General features: G+C 53.3%; 1 protein-coding gene across 2 annotated transcripts in view; it reads left to right on the top strand.

Moving 5' to 3' along the window:
* ankle1 (ankyrin repeat and LEM domain containing 1) overlaps positions 1 to 19,995 on the top strand; it is a 33,840-nt gene that overhangs the window by 4,596 nt on the left and 9,249 nt on the right. The window contains exons 2-8 of one of the 2 annotated variants that reach the window (XM_052037561.1): positions 3,650 to 3,802; positions 4,517 to 4,622; positions 5,545 to 5,671; positions 9,712 to 12,930; positions 13,504 to 13,666; positions 16,866 to 17,025; positions 18,797 to 18,926. In XM_052037561.1, coding sequence (XP_051893521.1) covers positions 3,650 to 3,802; positions 4,517 to 4,622; positions 5,545 to 5,671; positions 9,712 to 12,930; positions 13,504 to 13,666; positions 16,866 to 17,025; positions 18,797 to 18,926 — 4,058 coding nt within the window. Of the gene's footprint in view, positions 1 to 3,649; positions 3,803 to 4,516; positions 4,623 to 5,544; positions 5,672 to 9,711; positions 12,931 to 13,503; positions 13,667 to 16,865; positions 17,026 to 18,796; positions 18,927 to 19,995 lie in introns of those variants that run through there. The other variant, XM_052037562.1, reaches the window with a different exon arrangement.

Here is a 19,995-nt window from a genome sequence, read left to right as displayed (position 1 = left end):
AGACCACATCCACTGCACTACCCTCATCAATCTTCCTGGTAACCGCCTCAAAGAACCCTATCAGGCCAGTGAGGCAAGATCTTCCCTTCACAAATCCATGCTGGCTGTCCCTAATCAGTCCATGATTCTCTAAATGATCAGAGATCCTATCTCTTAGAATCCTTTCTAGCAGCTTACCCACCACAGACGTAAGGCTCACTGGTCTGTAATTCCCTGGACTATCCCTACTACCTTTTTTGAATAAGGGGACAATATTCACCACCCTCCAATCCTCCGGTACCATCCCTGTGGACAACGAGAACTCAAAGATCCTAGCTAACGGTTCAGCAATCTCCTCCCTCACCTCGCAGAGCAGCCTGGGGAATATTCTGTCAGGCCCCGGGACTTATCTGTCCTAATATTTTCTAACAGCTCCAACACATCCTCTCTTGATATCTACATTCTCTAGAACATTACCCTCACCAACACTGTCCTCAGCGTCATCAAGACCCCTCTCCTTGGTGAATACTGAAGAGAAGTATTCATTGAGAACCTCACCCACCTCCACAGCTTCCCACCTTTGTCTTTAATCGGACCTACCTTTACTCTAGCCATCCTTTTGCTCTTCATGTACGAGTAAAAAGCCTTGGGATTCTCCTTAACCCCACTCGCGAGAGCCTTTTCATGTCCCCTTCTTAAGTTCCCTTCTTGCTACTCTATATTCCTCATGAGCCCTGTCTGATTCTTGCTGCTTACACTTTATGTATGCTGCCCTCTTCTTCCTAACTAGTTGTTCCACCTCTCTTGTCACCCACGGTTCCTTCACCCTGCCATTCCTTCTCTGCCTCACCGGGACAAATTTATCCCTAACATCCTGCAAGAGATCCCTGAACATCGACCACATCTCCATAGTACATTTGCCTTCAAAAATGTCACCTCAATTTACACTCTCAAGTTCTCGCCTTATAGCCTCATAATTTGCCCTTCCCCAATTAAATATCTTCCTGCCTTCTTTGCTCCTATCCCTGTCCATGACAATTCTAAAGGTTAGGGAGCAGTGGTCACTGTCCCCCAAATGCTCACCCACTGAGAGATCTGTCACCTGACCCGGTTCATTACCTAATACTAGATGTAATATGGCATTCCCTCTAGTCGGCCTGTCAACATACTGTGACAGGAATCCGTCCTAAACACACTTTACATACTCTGCTCCTTCTAAACTTTTGGTACTAAGCAGCTGCCAATCAATATTTGGGAAGTTGAAGTCTCCCATGATAACAACCCTAATATTTTTGCACCTTTCCAGAATCTGCCTCCCGGTCTGCTCCTCAGTAATCCTGCTGCTACTGGGGGGCCTATAGAATACTCCCAGTAGAGTAACTGCTCCTTTCTTGTTCCTAACTTCCACCCATACTGACTCTAGAGGGGATCCTTCTACATTATCCACCCTTGCTGCAGCTGTAATAGTGTCCCTGACCAGTAACACCACCCCTCCTCCTCTTCTTCCCCTCCCCTCATCCCTTCTAAAACACTGAAATCCAGGCATATTCAGTATCCATTCCTGCCCTGGTGACAGCCAAGTCTCTGCAAGAGCCAGAATATCATAGTTCCATGTATTTATCCAAGCTCTCAGTTCATCACCCTTATTCCTGATGCTTCTTGCATTTAAGTAAATGCACTTTAGCCCATCCACCTTTCTACGTTTATACCCTACACTCTGTTTCTCCTTCCTCAAAGCCTCTCTATATGTTAGATCTGACTTTACTCCATGCACTTCTTCCACTGACCTACCCCTCCGGCTGCCACCCCTCGCAAACTAGTTTAAACCCTCCCAAACCACACTCGCAAACCTGCCTGCAAGGATATTGGTCCCCCTCGAGTTCAGGTGTAACCCATCCACTCTGTACAGGTCCCACCTTCCCCAGAAGAGATCCCAATGATCCAAAAATCTAAATCTTTGCCCCCTGCACCAATTCCTCAGCCACACACTTAACTGCCATCTCTTCCTATTCCTACCTTCACTACCACGTGACACTGGCAGCAATCCTGAGATTGCTACCCTTGAGGTCCTGTTCTTCAGCCTTCTGCCAAGCTCCCTAAACTTCCTTTTCAGGCCCTCATCCCCCTTCCTACCTATGTCGTTGGAACCAACATGTACCATGACTTCTGGCTGCGTTCCCTCCCGCTCAAGAATGCTGTGGACCTGATCAGAGACATCCTGGACCTTGGCACCTGGGAGACAACATACCATCTGGTCCATTATGTCCAATTCCAGGTGGTTCACTTTGGGAAGGTGTGGAGGCTTTGGAGAAGATGCGCAGACATTGATCAGGGGCTTTGGTTCTGTGGACAGACTGTCAAAGCTGGGGCTGTTCTCCTGGGAACGGGAGGCTGCAACAGGGCCTGCTGGGAGTGTTTCGTATCAAGTAGGACATAGACTGGTGAGGTGAGGAGAAATTATTCTGTTGGTCAAGGGGTGAAGGACTGAACACCTGGAATGAAGGTGATTGGCACAGAACAAATAGGTGGGGAAAGTTTACCCCAGTGAGTGTGGAGGTGTGGAACACAATTGTGGTGCTCACTCGGGAGCTGGGCAGGGGGGCGGGAGTGGATGGATGCTCTCTCATAGGGCCAGTAAGGTCTCGATGGACTGAATGGCTGTGTTCCCCACCCCCATTGCAGTAACTGTTCTGTGATTCTGGGACATCTGCATGTGTAGAAACCGTACGTTAGCCGATCTGATTTGCACCATTAGGGACTGTCCCTCAGCCGACATATCCTCACTTTCGGTCAGCTGGTTGCATTTTGTAGTTCCAATTTGTCTCAGCCATTTTCTGTGTTTTTGCATCTGTACACCCCTGCCTGTGTGTTGCCACCGGCTGTTCATCACTGTCTGTGTTTTGCCCTGACTGTGTCCGGTTTGGCTGATGTGATCAATGATAGTCCGGTCTTCACTGAGACAGCGCTCAGACTCACGTGTTTCCTCCGTCCTGACCCAGCTCCCAGTCTGCGGTGTCCGCACCCACTGGTTTAATCCTCTCCTCTCAGTACATCTGCTTTAAATGTGTACTCGGCAGACATTGGCTGCACCCCGACCTGCACGTCTCCCTCAACCCCACCATTGCCTCTACTCTGGCAGTGCCTTAATGTTAAAAGCCCTGCATGTTGTTCCCCCCCCCCCCCCCGCTCTAGAACCCCCGTAGCCCTGTGAGCTTCTGGGATCTCCATCTCCTCCTGTTCTGATGCCTCTGTTACCTCGATCTGATCCTGTGGAATTCTCCCTCTGACCTCCACCTCATGCTTTTCCCTTTTACAGGGCCACTTCAACCAAGCTGATAGTCCCAGTATCTCCATGTACATCTCAGTGCCACATTTTGTCTGACGATTGCTTGTACTACATCAACAGGTGCTTCAAAAATGCAATCTGTGTTTGCTGTCTTGCAGGCTGGGTTAGGATAGGACAAAGCCCACCCCTGACCTCAGGCAAGGTGGGAACAAGGCAACAAGAGTCTTTCACGATGTCTGCCTTTGTCTCTGATGTTGTTTTCTTTTCCCTTTGTACAATCTCGCTGTCTGGATGGCACGTAAACAAAAGCTTTCACTGTATCTCAGGACATGTGACAATAAACCGACTACCAATTACTGAGTGTTGATGATTCTAATCCCTCAGATCCTTGGAGAAATGGTTGAAAGAGCATGCAGATCCCAACCTGGTCTTGCCGGAGGGGACGGCGGCAGTTCACCTGGCCTCGGGGCAGGACACCGAGGGTGCAGTCCGCTGCTTAAAGCTCCTGCTGCAGTACGGTGCAGATCCCAACGTCAGGTGAGACACTGCTCATGTAGCGGGGCTGCTTCAGTCCTCAGGCTTTCTACGTACTGCAGTCAAACCCACCGTCCAGCAGCTGCCTGCTCCTGATTGCTGCAGCGTGAATATAAAATGCTTCTGCAATTGGCACGGTTTCTGAAGTCAGGACAGTGGGTCACCTGGGAATGAATTGTAGGTGCTGTATTGGTCCACAAGACAGGTCAAGAATAGCAGGAGGTCCTCAGTGTTGTACAATGTCAGACCTGTCCCGCCAGTACTTGCCCCAGTGTTTATCAGCACTGTGCCCCGGTGTTACACAGCGACGGACCCGTCCCCACCGGTGCCGTGCCCCGGTGTTACACAGCGACGGACCCGTCCCCACCGGTGCCGTGCCCCGGTGTTACACAGCGACGGACCCGTCCCCACCGGTGCCGTGCCCCGGTGTTACACAGCGACGGACCCGTCCCCACCGGTGCCGTGCCCCGGTGTTACACAGCGACGGACCCATCCCCACCGGTGCCGTGCCCCGGTGTTACACAGCGACGGACCCGTCCCCACCGGTGCCGTGCCCCGGTGTTACACAGCGATGGACCCGTCCCCACCGGTGCCGTACCCCGGTGTTACACAGTGAAATTCCAAGACATATTTACAGTACAATAATAGACCTGTGAACCTAAGTAGGTTGTAAGCTGTTGAAACCTGGTGCAATTCTTGTCTGATCTTATTATGTAGATCGTCTGAGGATCTCACACCGTTACATGTCGCTGCCTCGTGGGGGTGCATCAAATGTTTGAAACTGTTGCTTCGAAATGGAGGGGATCCAACTCTCCTGGACCAGGTGAGTGTACGAAGCCAGTTCTCCCCTGTGACCTGCTCTGTTCTGAGCTATCTGCTGGCTCCTCTGGGTGAAAGCAGTAACCTGGCGAACAGCAGAGAAGGAAGGGCTTTGGAATTGTGACTGTTTGCTCTGACAAATGTCTCAGTAAGTTCCACAGATGTTGAAGGTAATAGCCAATAGAAGCTGAGGGGAATGGGATGGACTATGGGCAGTGACGTGATCTGGAACACTGCCTTACTGGGTGGTGAATCTGCTCTCACCGGAACCTGTGATGAAAGCATTTGGAAAGGAGAAAACGAAAGATTAGGACAGAGTTGGAAGTGGTGAAGCAGTGGGGGATGGGACAGTGATCTCAAGGGGTCAGCCCAGGGCATGTAGCCCAAATGGCCACACCTCACCTGTATGATTCCAATTGATGTCAGTGCGTCCTGCTACAAGATGATGGAGGACAAGTGATGGCCTCCATTCAGCACTGATTTAACTTGGTCAGCGTGAGTCAATGGGCCTGTTTCCGTGCTGGATGGCTCCATGACTCTGTCCGTCAGCACTACATCAGGAGCCTCTGTCCGGAACTTTGTGCTCAGATCCTCGGAATGGGAACTGCAGCCAAATCCGGAGGCAGGAACCTTTGCAGAGTGGCTGAGCGAGGCTGATGGAGGCAGAGGCCGGGGCAGCACTCCTGCAGTACTGCCCCGTGCTAATCTATGCTGGTGTCCCAGGACAGAGGGTGGTCTGTCAGACAGCTGGCTGGTGAAAGCTCTGGGAAATACCTTTGGGCAGATTGCCACAGTCTGATCTCCTGCAGTGTCGCGTGTGCACGTGTAACCTGCTCTCCTCTCCACACGCGCGTGTGCACGTGTAAACCGCTCTCCGCTCCCCACGCGCATGCACACGTGTAACCCGCTCTCCGCTCCCCACTCAGAATGGACAGAGTGCTGTGGACTTGGCCAGGGAGCACGGAAATGTCAGATGCTGCCGGATCCTACAGGAATATCATGACTACAGTCTGCTGGAGGACACGGAGGACGATGTGCCAGCTTTCCGATACGGTCAGAGCCCAGGTCTCGGGCTGGGTGTTTGGGTGTTGACGTGGTGCAGGGTTCTGTGGGTCAGCCCTCATCCAGACTGCTTACCCGTCTCTGGTCAAGCCACGGTTGGGGAGGGGGTGGCAGCAGATGGATTGTCCTCAGTGGCCGAGCAAATGACGTTGGACAACACTAGTTTTTGACACTAACATCATCCAGTAGCATCATTTCCTCGTGTTTCTCCCTTGACGTATCTTGACCTTTCACTCCACCCGTTCTCCACTATAGTGACCTCTGACATCTTCCCCACTCCCTCGGGAGGAGTTTCTGCTGCAGTCCTGGCAGACTGCCTTGCATTGATTGTGCCCCTGGTTCTAGTCTGACTCCACCTGTGGAAACATGTCTACTTCTGCCCTGTCAAATTCTTTCACAGTTATAAAGACCTCAATCAGGTCAGCACAGAGTCGCCTTTCTGAAGGAGAAACGTCCCTGCCTGTGCCCCGGAGAGATGGAACCTGCCTGTGATCTACTCTGTCCACTTTGGGCCTTCTCCAATACCTCTGTATCCTTGTTGATCAGAACCTTCAGCAGTGCTCCTGCACACAATGTGACCAAGGTTACAGCCCAGTCCAAAGCAAGGTCGGACAAATCCAGCAGATGCTGGAAAGCTGAAATTAAAACAGAAAATGCTGAAAACACTCAGCAGGTCAGGCAGCATCTGTAGAGGGAGAAACTAGTTCAAGTTTCAGGTCAATAACCTTTGGTTAGAAGATCCATCAGTTTTTCCAAAGGTCATCAATGTGAACCGTTAACTCTGTCTCCCTCCACGGATGCTGCCTGAACTCGACTGTTACCAGCATTCCCGGGAACATTATCACTGTTCCCACTTGTGCTTGATGTCTCCCCAACGTGTGGGAGCAGATCTGCTGATCGGACTCCTGAACATGCACGGAGTTTACAGTGGCCACTCATTGGGGCCCAGATTACCCTTTAAATCCCACTGGCAGCTTAATAACTTCTGTTGATTCGTGGGTAGGTTGGAGAACAGACGACTGTGAAAGTGACTGGACCCTTGTGTCTTGTATTAGAGACATTAACTTGCTTGTGTCCGTCGGGGCAGGAACTTTCACTGAGCCTTCATGTGATGCAAGTATCCCACAGCTGGATCTTGACACCACCTGGCAGGGAGTGTTGGCCAGTAAATGAAAACAGCTTTGTCAGTGAGGACCATCCCAGGATTAATCTGAAAACTTGTCAGTGGGTTGGGGGGAGGGGGAGGCTATGTTTGCAATCAGGGTCCTGGTGCTTTTGGTGTTGGTTAGAAGGGGGAATGAGGAATAATGAATTAATAATGGACTTCTCTTCCACTCCATGTTGTCCAATCTCCATCTCTGGATGTCCCAGCTGAGCAGTAATCATAAGATATAGAGCAGAATTGGGCCATTCAGCCCATCGAATCTGCTCTGCCATTCAATCATGGCTGATTTTTTTTTTAACCCCATTCTCTCATCTTCTCCCTGTAACCCTCACCAATCAAGAACTTATCAATCTCTGCCTTAAGTTCTCCCAATGACTTGGCCTCCACAGCTGTCTGTGGCAACGAATTCCACAGATTCACCACCCACTGGCTGAAGAAATTCCTCCTCATCTCAGTTTCAAAAGGACGTCCCTTTATTCTGAGGCTGTGCCCTCTGGTCCTAGACTCTCCCACTGATGGAAATGTCCTCTACTCTACTCAGGCCTTTCAGTATCCGATAGTTTCAACAGGATTCCCCACCCCACACCCAATCCTTCTGATCTCCATCCAGTACAGGCCCAGAGACATCAAATGTTCCTCATACGTTAAGCCTTTCATTCCTGGGATCATTCTTGTGAACCTCCTCTGGACCCTCTCCAGGGCCAGCACATCCTTCCTTGGATACAGGGCCCAAAATTGTTCACAATATTCCGAATGTGGTCTGACCAACACCTTACAAAGCCTCAGCATTACATCCTTGCTTTTATATCCTGGTCCTCTCAAAGTGAATGCTAACATTGCATTTGCCTTCCTTACTACTGACTCAACCTGCAAGTTAACCTTCAGGGAATCCTGCACTAGGGACTCCCAAGTCCCTTTGCACCTCTGAATTCCATCCCCATTTAGAAAATAGTCTACGTCTTTATTCTTCCCACCAAAGTGCATAACCCCACACTTCCCTACGCTGTATTCCATCTGCCACTTCTTTGCCCACTCTCCCAACCTATCCAAATCCTTCTGCAGACTCCCTGCCTCTGCGACACTACCTGTCCCTCCACCTATCTTGGTATCGTCTACAAACTTGGCCACAATGTCATCAGTTCCTTCATCCAGAACATTAACGTATGAAGTGAAAGGGTGTGGTCCCAACACTGACCCCTGCAGAACTCCACTGGTCACCAGAAGCCATCCAGAAAAGGCCCCTTTATCCCCACTCTGCATCTTCTATCCATGCAAGTACCTTGCCTCTAACACCATGGGCTCTCATCCTGCTTAGCAGCCTTTTGTGGCACCTTTATCAAAGGCCTTCTGAAAATCCAAGTAAATAACATCCACAGACTCTTTGTCTAACCTGCTTGTTACTACCTCAAAAAATTCTAACAGATTTGTCAGGCAAGATCTCCCCTTAATGAAACCGTGCTGACTTCATCCTACTTTATCATACACTTCTGAGTACTCTGAAATGTCATCCTTAATAATGGACTCTAAAATCTCACCAACCACCAAGGTCAGGCTAACCAGCCTATAATTGCCTGTCTCTTGCCTCCCTCCCTTCTTGAAACAGTGGTGTCACATTAGCGATTTTCCAGTCCTCTGGGAACCTCCTTGACTGATGATTCTTGAAAGGGCACTGCTAATGCCTCCACAATCTCTTCAGCTACCTCCTTCAGAACCCGGGGGTGTAGTCCATCTGGTCCAGGTGATTTATTCACCTTCAAACCTTTCAGCTTCCCCAGCACCTTCTCCTCAGTAATGGCCACTGCACTCACCTCTGCCCTGACTCTCTTGAATTTCTGGCATGTTTCCACTGTGAAGACTGACACAAAGTACTTGCTTAGCTCCACCGCCATTTCCCCGTTCCCCATTACTACTTCTCCAGTGTCGTTTTCCAGTGGCCCGATGTCCACTCTTGCATCTCTCTTGCCCTTTATGTATCTAAAAAGACTTCTGGAATCTATTGTATTATTGGCATGTTTACCCTCGTATATTACCTTCTCCCTTTTATAGCTTTTTTAGTTGTCCTCTGTTGGTTTTTAAAGGCTTCTCAATCCTCTGGCTTCCCACTAATATTTGCCATATTGTAAATCTTCTCTTTTAGTTTTATGCTGCCCCTGACTTCCCTTGTCAGCCACAGTTGCATCATCTTCCCGTTAGTGTGCTTGTTCTTCATTGGGATGAAATTCTGCTGTGTCTCCCGAACTACTCCCAGAAACTCCTGCCACTGCTGCTCCACCATCTTCCCTGCTGGGTTCCCCTTCCAATCACCTCTGGCCAGCTCCTTGCTCATGCCTCTGTAGTTACCTTCACTCAACTGTAATACCGTTTCATCAGATTGCAGCTCAGACCTCAGAATCAGACCTTCCTGAGAGACATTAGCAACTTGGAGGTTAATTCGCAGAATCCTGGCGAAATGGAGCAGGAGGAGGCCCTTCTGCCCAACATGTTTGTGCTAGCTCTGTGGAAGAGCGTGTGAATGATTTTCAGCTCTGCTTGAAGTTCTGGTGGGAGGAGTTGGGTTACTGGGCACTCCCACTTTCTGGATACCTGCAGTCCAGGGATCTCTGGTCACATTGTTTATGGTCTGGGTTAAAACCCGGCAGAAGAAGTTCCAAGTTCATGAGGAAAAGGTGTTGCAGAACCTTTCTCCAATACAGACAAGGTGTTTTGGCAGTTTTCCTCTCTCCCTGGGGTGGGCAAGGCAGGGCTAGGGAAACCCACAGTGGGGAGTTTGTGTCTGGTGTCTGTCCTTGTACACTTGGGGCAGGAGTGGTGTTGAGCGGATCAGAGAAGGTTTACTAAATTTGATTTGCTTCTTTGGTCATTGCAGTGGGCTTTCGAAGAGTGAGCTGTGGTGTTCGTTCCTTCACCAATGCGCCCGACTTTAGTATCACTGACCCGCACATGACCTCGGGTCTCCCCGGAAAACCTGCAGAATCTGATGCAGTCAGCAGAACGCGAAAGTCCTTGTCTGATGGTCAGTGGGAGTTTGTGTCTTCTGCCAGTGGAACTGGCCGGGGACTGAGCTGTCACTCTCTGACAAACGGCTCCGTGGGTGACCCTTTGGGAGAAGTCACATCGGTCTGGTCTCAGCCCCGGGGACAATCCACAACAACAAAGCCACAGAGTCCATGTAGCCCCAGGAGCATTCTTGGAGATGGTGGTGAAGAGAACATTGTTGGTGAAGCGACAGAACTTCTTGCCAGTTGTGTGTTGTCAAGTACCCGTCTGCCTACCTTTGGGAAGTTTGAAGAGCAGACTTGGAACGGATTGGTTTCAGTGGCGGACACTGTGGCAGACCATACTCCATCGGACCAAGACTTAACCCTCCAGGATGTTCTTGGAGCTGCTCCAGTACTCCCTCGGGGCGTGAACCATGGACAGAACACTTCATTTGATAACGAGAGCTTTCTGCCTCCGTCTGCACCAGGAGCCCCCCTCCCTGGGAACCATGGGTCAGGTACCTCAACCTGTTCTTGCCCTGGAACCCAGCAATTCCCAGCGGAATGCCTGTGTGGTCAGCAAGCATCGGCTGTTTTACAGGAAGAGAAGGAAGTTTTCCAGGGTGGTGACCCCACCGGTGTCACTGAGTGGCTCTCTGAATTGGATTGTACCTGTTCTCTGACGGAGAGATCCCAACCCAGTGCACCTCCATTGAATGCCCAGCACACAGGGTTGTTAGATTCTGAGCTTCTAGTGAGACTGCCCAGGGACAAAGGCATTGACGTGACCTCCCCAGACCATGTCTATGAATTTTCACACTCAAATGTGACTCTGTTACTGGATCTGGATAGACCCACTGTGGTTGTTGAAACTGGCTCAGACCACCCCCTGGTCTCGGACAATGATGACTCCCCGCTGCGTGTTGAATTCACCCTGCCTGAGGACGATGGCTCTACCTCTGGAAACAGCCCCTACCACAGCTGTGCAAGTGGATACGAGGTTTTCACCAGTGTGATGGGAAGCTTCAGCCACGTATGCCGGCCACAACCAGATTGGGACGATCCAGTGATCCCAACAGACGAGGGCTATCCCTCAACGTCACAGATTCCTTCAGCCGGTCACTGGGGTGCTTCTGCTTCAAGGTGCCCGAGTGGGATGGTACCGGAGCCGCCCCACCCCATGCCGAGATGCCATGCTTCCCAGGATTGCCCAGACTCCAGGCAGACACTTCTGTTCGTCCGGTTCAGTGAGGAAAGTCCGGGCCACTCCCTGTTGTCAGGGGGTGTTACACAGTCCGTGTGCACTCGACAAAGTTCCCAGCCTTGTACAGCAGGCCACCTGTACGGTACTCCAAGCAACGAGGGGGTCACACGGAGCTTGTATGGGGGACTAACCTGCACCAAAGGTCGTCGGTGCCAGGAGGAGGTGATGCCAGTCACGAAAGACCAGGTGATGCTTGGTGATGGAAGTGGATCCGACCCACCGTCGAGCCCAGCCAGGGGCACTGAGGACCAGAGTCGGCTGCGGGGGCAGGAGTATCAGCCAGTCGGAGAGCCTGTGTCCGTCAGAAGTCGGGTGAAAGCAGAGGGTGTTCCAGGTTTCTTGATGCATTCCACCTCTTCTGTCCAAGCAGATCAACCAAGTCATGGGGCATCACTCAGCCAGGGGCCAGAGAGCAGGGGGCCAGCACGCTCGGGCCAAGCACATCCGTCAGGGTTTGAAAAGAGATCCAAGAACATCAAGTCTTCCAAGGGAGGGCGGTCATTGGTGGAGGAGCAAAGGCTGTCGCCTTTCGTTACTGTACGCACCAAGAACCGGTTGGCCAACTTGACATCGCAGATCCGTGAGTCTTTGCTCTTTGAGCAGAGCGTTCCCATGCCGACCAGAATTAGGAGAGTCCGTAAGCAGCAGGATGCCGGGACTCTGTCCGACTGGTTCTCCCACGACAGCGTGTGTCAGGGTGACGAGGATGAAGATCGTTCACTCCCCCTTGCTCGCTGTTCAGCTGAGGAAGATGCAGCCTCGGACACTGTTCCCTTTGTCTGGTGTGACCATTACGGGGCAGAGAACAGACAGGAAACGCAGTCAGCTGCCTCTGACACTGTCCCATTTGTCATCCCTCGTCCCAAAGAGAGAGAGGCCGGAGTCTTTCCACGGTCAAGCGACGTGGCTGGTGATATTCCGAGTCTCCAGATGGAAAGTGTGGCCAGCAGTGGGGAGGAGACCCAGACTCCACCCCTCCCTCCTCGGGAGAGCCCTGTCGATCCAGCAGACAACTGTACGGAATCGCTGGCCGGCGGATGGGCAGGGACAGAGCTGCCTCCAGGGGTGAGTGGTGCTGGTGAGGGTAGCCACAGTGTCCCAGCACCGGAAACCACTGTACTGTTGTCTCCTGCAGATAAGGTGTGGACACGGCTGAAGGTGGCACACAGCTCCCACACCAGTGGTCCAGTGGAGTTACACAGTGCTCCTGGTCACCCATCCTCGCTGCGTCTGAGCCTGGCGCCAGTCTCTGGGGAGCCCAATGCTCAGAGAGAGGGCTGTGCCCAGAACTGCAGAGTGTCTGAAGGCAGCAGGCTAGAGGACCATAACTCCCAGTCAGAGGACGGGACAAAAACGCCTCGCCGTTCCCCAGGGCCCATGGAGAACCTTCTGTCCCACACCGAGTGGCAGAGCCCGCTGAGTGATTCCCCAGTGGCGGTGTCACCTTGTGGCCATCCTGTCAGCTGTGGAGCGGGTGAGGCAGTGGAGTACCTGTACACTGATGCTGAGGGCTGCGCTGCCCTGATCGAGTGCTGCTTCCCCTGCAGGGACACCAGCTACCAGGACCTGACTGCCCCCAGCTCTGAGGAGACCGTCATCTATGACTGGAAGGCCTACCAAAGCGCAGAGGTCAGCTCCGAGGACAAGGAGAACCTCTCACTGAGCGACGAGTCGCCCAAGCTGTCTCCTCGCCTCCACCTCCTGTCCAACAGGCAGATCCTGAGGCAGCTGCGAGAGTGTGGGGAGGACCCTGGACCAGTGACGGACCTGACCAGGGGTGTTTACCTGCTCCGCCTGCACCAGGTGCAGAAGGAAGCCCGTCCCCAGAGACAGCAGGCAGCAGGTGAGTGTGGAGGTTGAGCCTGAGGCTTGCGATGCAGCCTGTCCTTCCATTCCTGATCCCACACTTTGGCAGGACTGGGGCACACCAGGCCCCTCCATCAGAAGGTTCTGTGTCCCAGTCTCACTCGGGAACTCCCAACAGTAGCTGAGCCGACACAGCAGTGTGTACTGGCAATGCTGCCCTGTCCCCTGGACACAGCTGATGGCAAACATCTCCTCAGAGGTGGGGTCTTCACTGCCCTGCTCTGGCCAAAATTGACCCCTTGCCCAAATCCCCAAAGGTAAGGAGATCGTCCGGTGATGATCTCGTTGCTGGGTGTAGATCTTGCAGCACACATAGGCTGACCAGTTTCCTTTCACACGCCTGTGACCCCACTCCAGCTGACTGTGACGTGATTTCCTGGGGTGGGTTCGCACACCCGCCCAGGGTCACAGCAGCAGCAACCTCGCCAGACCTGGTCCCTGGGGATTCACCAGAGGCAATGGTTCTGCTGTCTGTGGGCTTCCTGTGGCAGTGAGACACACAGAATGAGGCAACAGCACAGCAGTGCCTGACCACGCTTTGTGTTCACAGGCTATAGCCCTGAGCTGGCTCAGAGTTTGGACAAGTTTCTCTTCCCAGACTGCAGTGAAGACGAAATGGCAGTGGTGCAGCAATTTGATCAGCCAGACCCAAGGCGCAGGTGGAGGGAAGGCATCGTCAAATCCAGCTTCAACTACCTGCTGCTCGACCCCAGGTAACGTCCTGTGGAAAACTATTGGGCTCCGGAATGGAACCTCTGGGGCCGTTTCCACCAGCCTTGCAGCAGGGAGATTGAATCGTAACGTTGCTGAGTTTTACCTCGTGTCTCCTTGTTCTTTTGCCCAAAATGTTCAATCCGTGAACCATGGGAGCAGCTCTTCACCTCCCCCCCCCCAGCCCCTCTCTCCCCCCCACCCCTCTCTCCCCCCCGCCCCTCTCTCCCCCCCGCCCCTCTCTCCCCCCACCTCTCTCTCCCCCCCACCTCTCTCTCTCCCCCCCACCTCTCTTCTCCCCCCCACCTCTCTTCTCCCCCCACCTCTCTCTCTCCCCCCACCTCTCTCTCTCCCCCCCACCTCTCTCTCTCCCCCCCACCTCTCTCTCTCCCCCCCACCTCTCTCTCTCCCCCCACCACCTCTCTCTCTCCCCCACCACCTCTCTCTCTCCCCCACCACCTCTCTCTCTCCCCCACCACCTCTCTCTCTCCCCCACCACCTCTCTCTCTCCCCCACCACCTCTCTCTCTCCCCCACCACCTCTCTCTCTCCCCCACCACCTCTCTCTCTCCCCCACCACCTCTCTCTCTCCCCCCCCACCTCTCTCTCTCCCCCACCACCTCTCTCTCTCCCCCACCACCTCTCTCTCTCCCCCCCCACCTCTCTCTCTCCCCCACCACCTCTCTCTCTCCCCCCACCACCTCTCTCTCTCCCCCACCACCTCTCTCTCTCCCCCACCACCTCTCTCTCTCCCCCACCACCTCTCTCTCTCCCCCACCACCTCTCTCTCTCCCCCACCACCTCTCTCTCTCCCCCACCACCTCTCTCTCTCCCCCACCACCTCTCTCTCTCCCCCACCACCTCTCTCTCTCCCCCACCACCTCTCTCTCTCCCCCACCACCTCTCTCTCTCCCCCACCACCTCTCTCTCTCCCCCACCACCTCTCTCTCTCCCCCCCCACCTCTCTCTCTCCCCCACCACCTCTCTCTCTCCCCCACCACCTCTCTCTCTCCCCCACCTCCTCTCTCTCTCCCCCACCACCTCTCTCTCTCCCCCACCACCTCTCTCTCTCCCCCCACCACCTCTCTCTCTCCCCCACCACCTCTCTCTCTCCCCCACCACCTCTCTCTCTCCCCCACCACCTCTCTCTCTCCCCCACCACCTCTCTCTCTCCCCCACCACCTCTCTCTCTCCCCCACCACCTCTCTCTCTCCCCCACCACCTCTCTCTCTTCCCCCCCCCCACCTCTCTCTCCCCCCCCACCTCTCTCTCTCCCCCCCAAATGAACAATTGCTTCATTTTCTGGTATCTGTTCTGCTAGGATGAATTTCAGGATTCCTCATTTGCAGTCATCTCATCCACCTCCATCATACCTCCTCCACCTTCCCTGCCCCAAGGGAAATACCCCCCAGCTCGTCCAGTCTGGAGCAGAGACCCCTCCTCCCTGGAACCATCCTCCTGAATCTGTTCCACACCCTCTGGGACCTTCCTAAGGCAGAGCACAGAGCTGGACACAGCTCCAGCTGTGGCCCAGCTGTGCTTGGCCGGGTTCAACACACCCTCCCTTTGTAACTGAATCCCAGGATCCTGTGCGATTTACTTACAGCTCTCTCAGGAGGCCTCTCATGGGGGGACACCGGTCTGTCTGCTCCCAAACTCCCTATAGTACTGTGCGGATGTGCCCAGTGTTGGCCACATCTGCTTCCCCTCACTGTGCACAGATGTAGAGCTGTCACACTGCACACCACCTCCAATTCATGAACATACATCAGAAGGACCCTGGGACCACCATCCACCATCCTGCTGCTGACAGTCACAGGTCACCACAACTCTGTCCAGACCTTTCTCTGTCGATCTGTAAATTCCTGCACTGCAGCCTCACTGACCAGCCTGTCAACTGGGATTTTAACGATTCCTTCTGAAAGTCCGTGTACGTGACAAAAAACACATTTCCTTCATCGACCTCTCTCGCTTCAGCAAAAAAAATTCAGTCGACTCGGCAGGTCCACTGTCGCCAACCCTTGCTGGCTCCCTGTAACCAACTGCGCCTTCAGGTGTGCCCTGGTGGCTGCTAGTCCTGCCTTGGGTGGGGTTTGGGCAAGTGGCCCTCCCACCTCATGCTCCCCTGGCCCTGGGGATAAGATCTTTATCAGTCACATGTACATCGAAACACACAGTGAAATACATCTTTTGCGTAGAGTGTTCTGGGGCAGCCCGCAAGTGTCGCCACGCTTCTGGCGCTAACATAGCATGCCCATAACTTCCTAACCTGTACGTCTTTGGAATGTGGGAGGAAACCGGAGCACCCGGAGGAAACCCACACAGACACAGGGAGAACGTACAAACTCCTTAGAGACAGTGGCCAGATTTGAACCCGGGTCGCTGGTGCTGTAAAGCATTGTGCTAACCACTACACTACCGTGCCTGGTACCTGGAGAGAGGGAGGGGTCGGGGTGGCTGTGCCTTCCTGCTTCAGCTGCTGCCAATTCTTTTGTGATTCATGCACCAGAACGCCTCGATCCCTCAGCTACAATCACTCACCTTTAGATTCCTCTTACAGATGCATAATGTGGTACTGTCCCACATCAAACTTCAGTTGTCAGGTTTTCACCACCTATATCCCATTGCAGACTCCGATTGTCCTCACTGCAACGTGCCCTCCAAATACGTCATCAACAAACTTGGATTCCTTGCACCCAGCCTCTCCTCCAGGTCATTGAGATAAATTGTAGATAATCGAGAACCGAGAACCAAGAACCGGTCCCTGGGGTCCATCCCTCCAACCTGAAGAAGACCCATTTATTCCAAATCTTTTCTCCTTACTAACTGCTGGTTCTTGTACTAAGGGGAATGGATGGGGTTAATGGAGAGAAGCTAGTTCCACTGGTCCTGGAGTCTGGGACTGAGTAGAGAATCACAGCCGGTGTTTGAGGGGTGAAATTCAGAGATAGAGATACAAGAAGCTCTTGTATCTTCTGGAAGCTGAAGCAACAAACAAACTGCTGGAGGAACTCGGTGGGTCAGGCAGTATCTGTGGAGGGGGAGGGATAGTTGATGTCAGCTCAGACCCTGTGTCAGGACTGAGATACCTGTGTGCACAGGGGCTAGGAAAGCCTTGACCTCTGCTCCACATTCAGTCAGGCAGGTGGGTGAAAGGCTTTGTCGGACTGTAACATTCTTGCCTCTTGCTCACCTCTGCTAGGGTGACTAAGAACCTGCCCATTCGCTGCCACACGCTGAGCCCAGCAGAATGTTTACGTACGTTTGTCAGCTCCATCTTCTACGTGGGTAAAGGCAAGCGATCGCGGCCGTACTGCCACCTCTACCAGGCACTGACGCATTTTAAAAGTGGAAATCAGCAAGTAAGTGAGAAAGCAGAAGTCTCAAATAGTTTTATTTGAAACACCATTCACTGAAGGAGCCTGAATCGTCAACTCACGGGCGGGAGTGGAAGCTTTGACTCCAGCTCTGCAGGAGTGCGAGTTAGACTGACTGGCTGCTGTGCGAATCCAGCTGTTGTTGTTGCCCTGCTCACCCCAGAGGTTTGGGGTAACTGGCAGGATGACTCCCCATGGAGAAGATTACAAGAAGGATGCACTTGCATTTCTATAGCACTGCTCACAACCTCAGGACTTCTCAAAGTGCCTGTAGTGCGGTCACTGGTGCAGTGCAGGGAGTGTGGGAGCTAAGTTGTGCACAGCAAGATCCCACCAGGTAGCCTTTTTATTGACAGATTGAAGAATAAACATTGTCCTGGGATACGGATGTCCCACCATTGCTCCAGCAGAGGTCCCTAACACCTCCTTGAGCTCTCCAGATGTTCTGGCCAAGTCCCCAAGCCCCTACTGGAAACTTAACAGCTTCACTTCATCCAGCCACACCTTCCAAATACCTGAAAGTTTTAAGAGGCACTTTCTCCCCTCCTTGGCTGGCACCCATCCACCAGTCTGAACACTCCCACCCTCCTCCACGTGGCTGTGTTGTGCACTGCCTACAGAATGAGCTGCAGTTACTCGCCCAGGCTCTTCCAACAGCACCTCCCATTTTCATTGAGGAGGACGAGGGTGGTGGGGGTTGGGGTGCTAGCTGTAGGCTGACTTGGAAACCCTAACACACAGAGGAGCCAAAGTCAAGTTTATTGTCATCTGCACAAGTCCATGTGTGCACAGGTGCACTGATAAACTTACCTGCAGCAGCACAGGCACAGAGCATCAGATAAGCAGCATTCACAAGAAAAACATAAACAAAAATTATACACAAGTTTTACAAGAAAGAACAGAAAAAAAAAGTCCATTTTAGTGCAAAGGTGCCACAGTCTTGCAAAACTAGTGATTAGGGTTGTGCTGGTTGGTTCCAGAAGCGAATGATTGAAGGGAAGTTGGTGTTCTTGAACTTGTTCTTGGACTTAAGGCTTCTGCACCTCCTGCCCGATGGGAGCTGTGAGAGGTGGCATGGCCCGGATGGTGGGGATCTTTGATGATGGATGTTGCCTTCTTGAGGCAGCACCTCCTGTGGATACTCCCAACCCGTGATGTATTGTATTTGTTGGATCTTCACTCCATGGGACCTCCCGTGACTGGAGATGAATGTTGCATTTGTCTGGTTAATTCACCCCTCCACTGTGGGATGAAGTTTAAAGAGTAGTTGGGGCAAAATGGGGCTTTGTAGACAGCCTGCCAACCTTGGGCACCTCGGCTGGGGCAGGAGTTTGGGTTTTATTCTCAGGACCCAGGCATCACTCAACCTTTGCGTTACTCTGTCCACTCCTTGATGCAATAGGTGAGTTGTGAGGACCCTTCCAAGGGTGAGGAACTGGGCTCACATGCTGCCCACACCAGGTAAGAACAAGTGTTCCTCCCATAAAGACACGTGAGCCACAGTCCTATTGATTGGCCTTCCTATTAACAAATGGTAGGATAGGCTCAGTGGGCTGAATGGCCTCCTCCTACAGCTTCATGCACCAGTGCCAGTGTTTTACCTCCAGATACATAAAATGAAAGCTGAGTTGTTTCCGTGGGATGGGGTTTGAAGTCCTGGTTATCAGTGAGGACCCTTCCTGACCAACTACTCACAGAGCAAACGATTCTGATCCCGTCACCCTGACACTCCCATCTTCCCACTGATCTCATGCAGGTGAATGCCAAGCTGAAGCACATCCTGGACATCTGGAGCAGCGGACAAGGGGTGATCTCTCTGCATTGTTTCCAGAACGTTATCCCGGTGGAAGCGTACACTCGGGAAGCTTGCATGGTCGATGCTCTGAGTGAGTTGGTGTAACATTCCTCCATTCCCCCGAGCAGCTGACGATTCTGATGCTGTCCTGTCCTGTCCACTTGCCCGGCACGACATCAGTCAGATTCAGGTCACTGACAACTGCTGGTGTCTGAACCCAGTCCAACTCACAGATCAACGTGGTGACTTTCAGATTCTCGTCCTCATGTCCAGATCCTTTTCCTGCTTCCCTCTTTCCCATCTCTGTAACCCCCTCTGGCCCCTGTCTCTGTCGACCCACTTCACAGTTGTGATGAAGGGTTGGGGTTCCTTGGCCCTGACGTTTCTTGTTCGAGCCGCCATTTGAGAGATCACGGCTCCCACCATTCCTGCATCACCACTGAGCCTGGCCATTCAGCCCCTCTGCCTTGTGCTGTTTCTGCTCCCCAACCCTCCCCCACCCCACCCCCTCGCCACCTGCAGCCCCTCCCCCTCCTCCCCCCACCCCCTCCCCACCTGCAGCAACCCCTGCTGGTGTCTCTCCAGCTTCCCCTTAAAGCCCCACCTGTTCTTCATCTCCCCCCCCCCCCCCACCTCCATGGGAGCTAGCTCACATGCTGCCCACTCTCTGGGGAAGGGGGTTTCACCTGAGGGTGAGGACAGTGCGGACGGCCGCAGTTCCCCCGGTCCCCACATCAGCGGACAGTGCGGACGGCCGCAGTTCCCCCGGTCCCCACACCGGCGGACAGCGCAGACGGCCGCAGTTCGCCCAGTCCCCACACGTGGGAACGTCTCCCGGTTCCCACACCGGCGGACGGCCACAGTTCCCCGGTCCCGACAGCGCAGACAGCCGCAGTTCCCCGGTCCCCACATGTGAGAACGTCTCCCGGTCCCCACACCGCCGGACAGCGCGGACGGCCACAGTTCCCCGGTCCCGACAGCGCAGACAGCCGCAGTTCCCCTGGTCCCCACATGTGGGAACATCTCCACCTCTGTCTCCCTTGTGCTTGGATCACTTCAAAGCCCCAAACTGCCCACCCAAAGGGTAAAGGGCTGCAGATGTGGGCACCTTCCACAGTTGGGCAGCTACCTGCGGGCTGCTGCTGTGTGGGGACTGAGGC

The sequence above is a fragment of the Pristis pectinata genome, chromosome 24 (genome assembly GCF_009764475.1).
Source record: "Pristis pectinata isolate sPriPec2 chromosome 24, sPriPec2.1.pri, whole genome shotgun sequence".
Classification (NCBI taxonomy): Eukaryota; Metazoa; Chordata; class Chondrichthyes; order Rhinopristiformes; family Pristidae; genus Pristis; species Pristis pectinata.
This window is presented reverse-complemented; position numbering and strand designations above follow the sequence as displayed.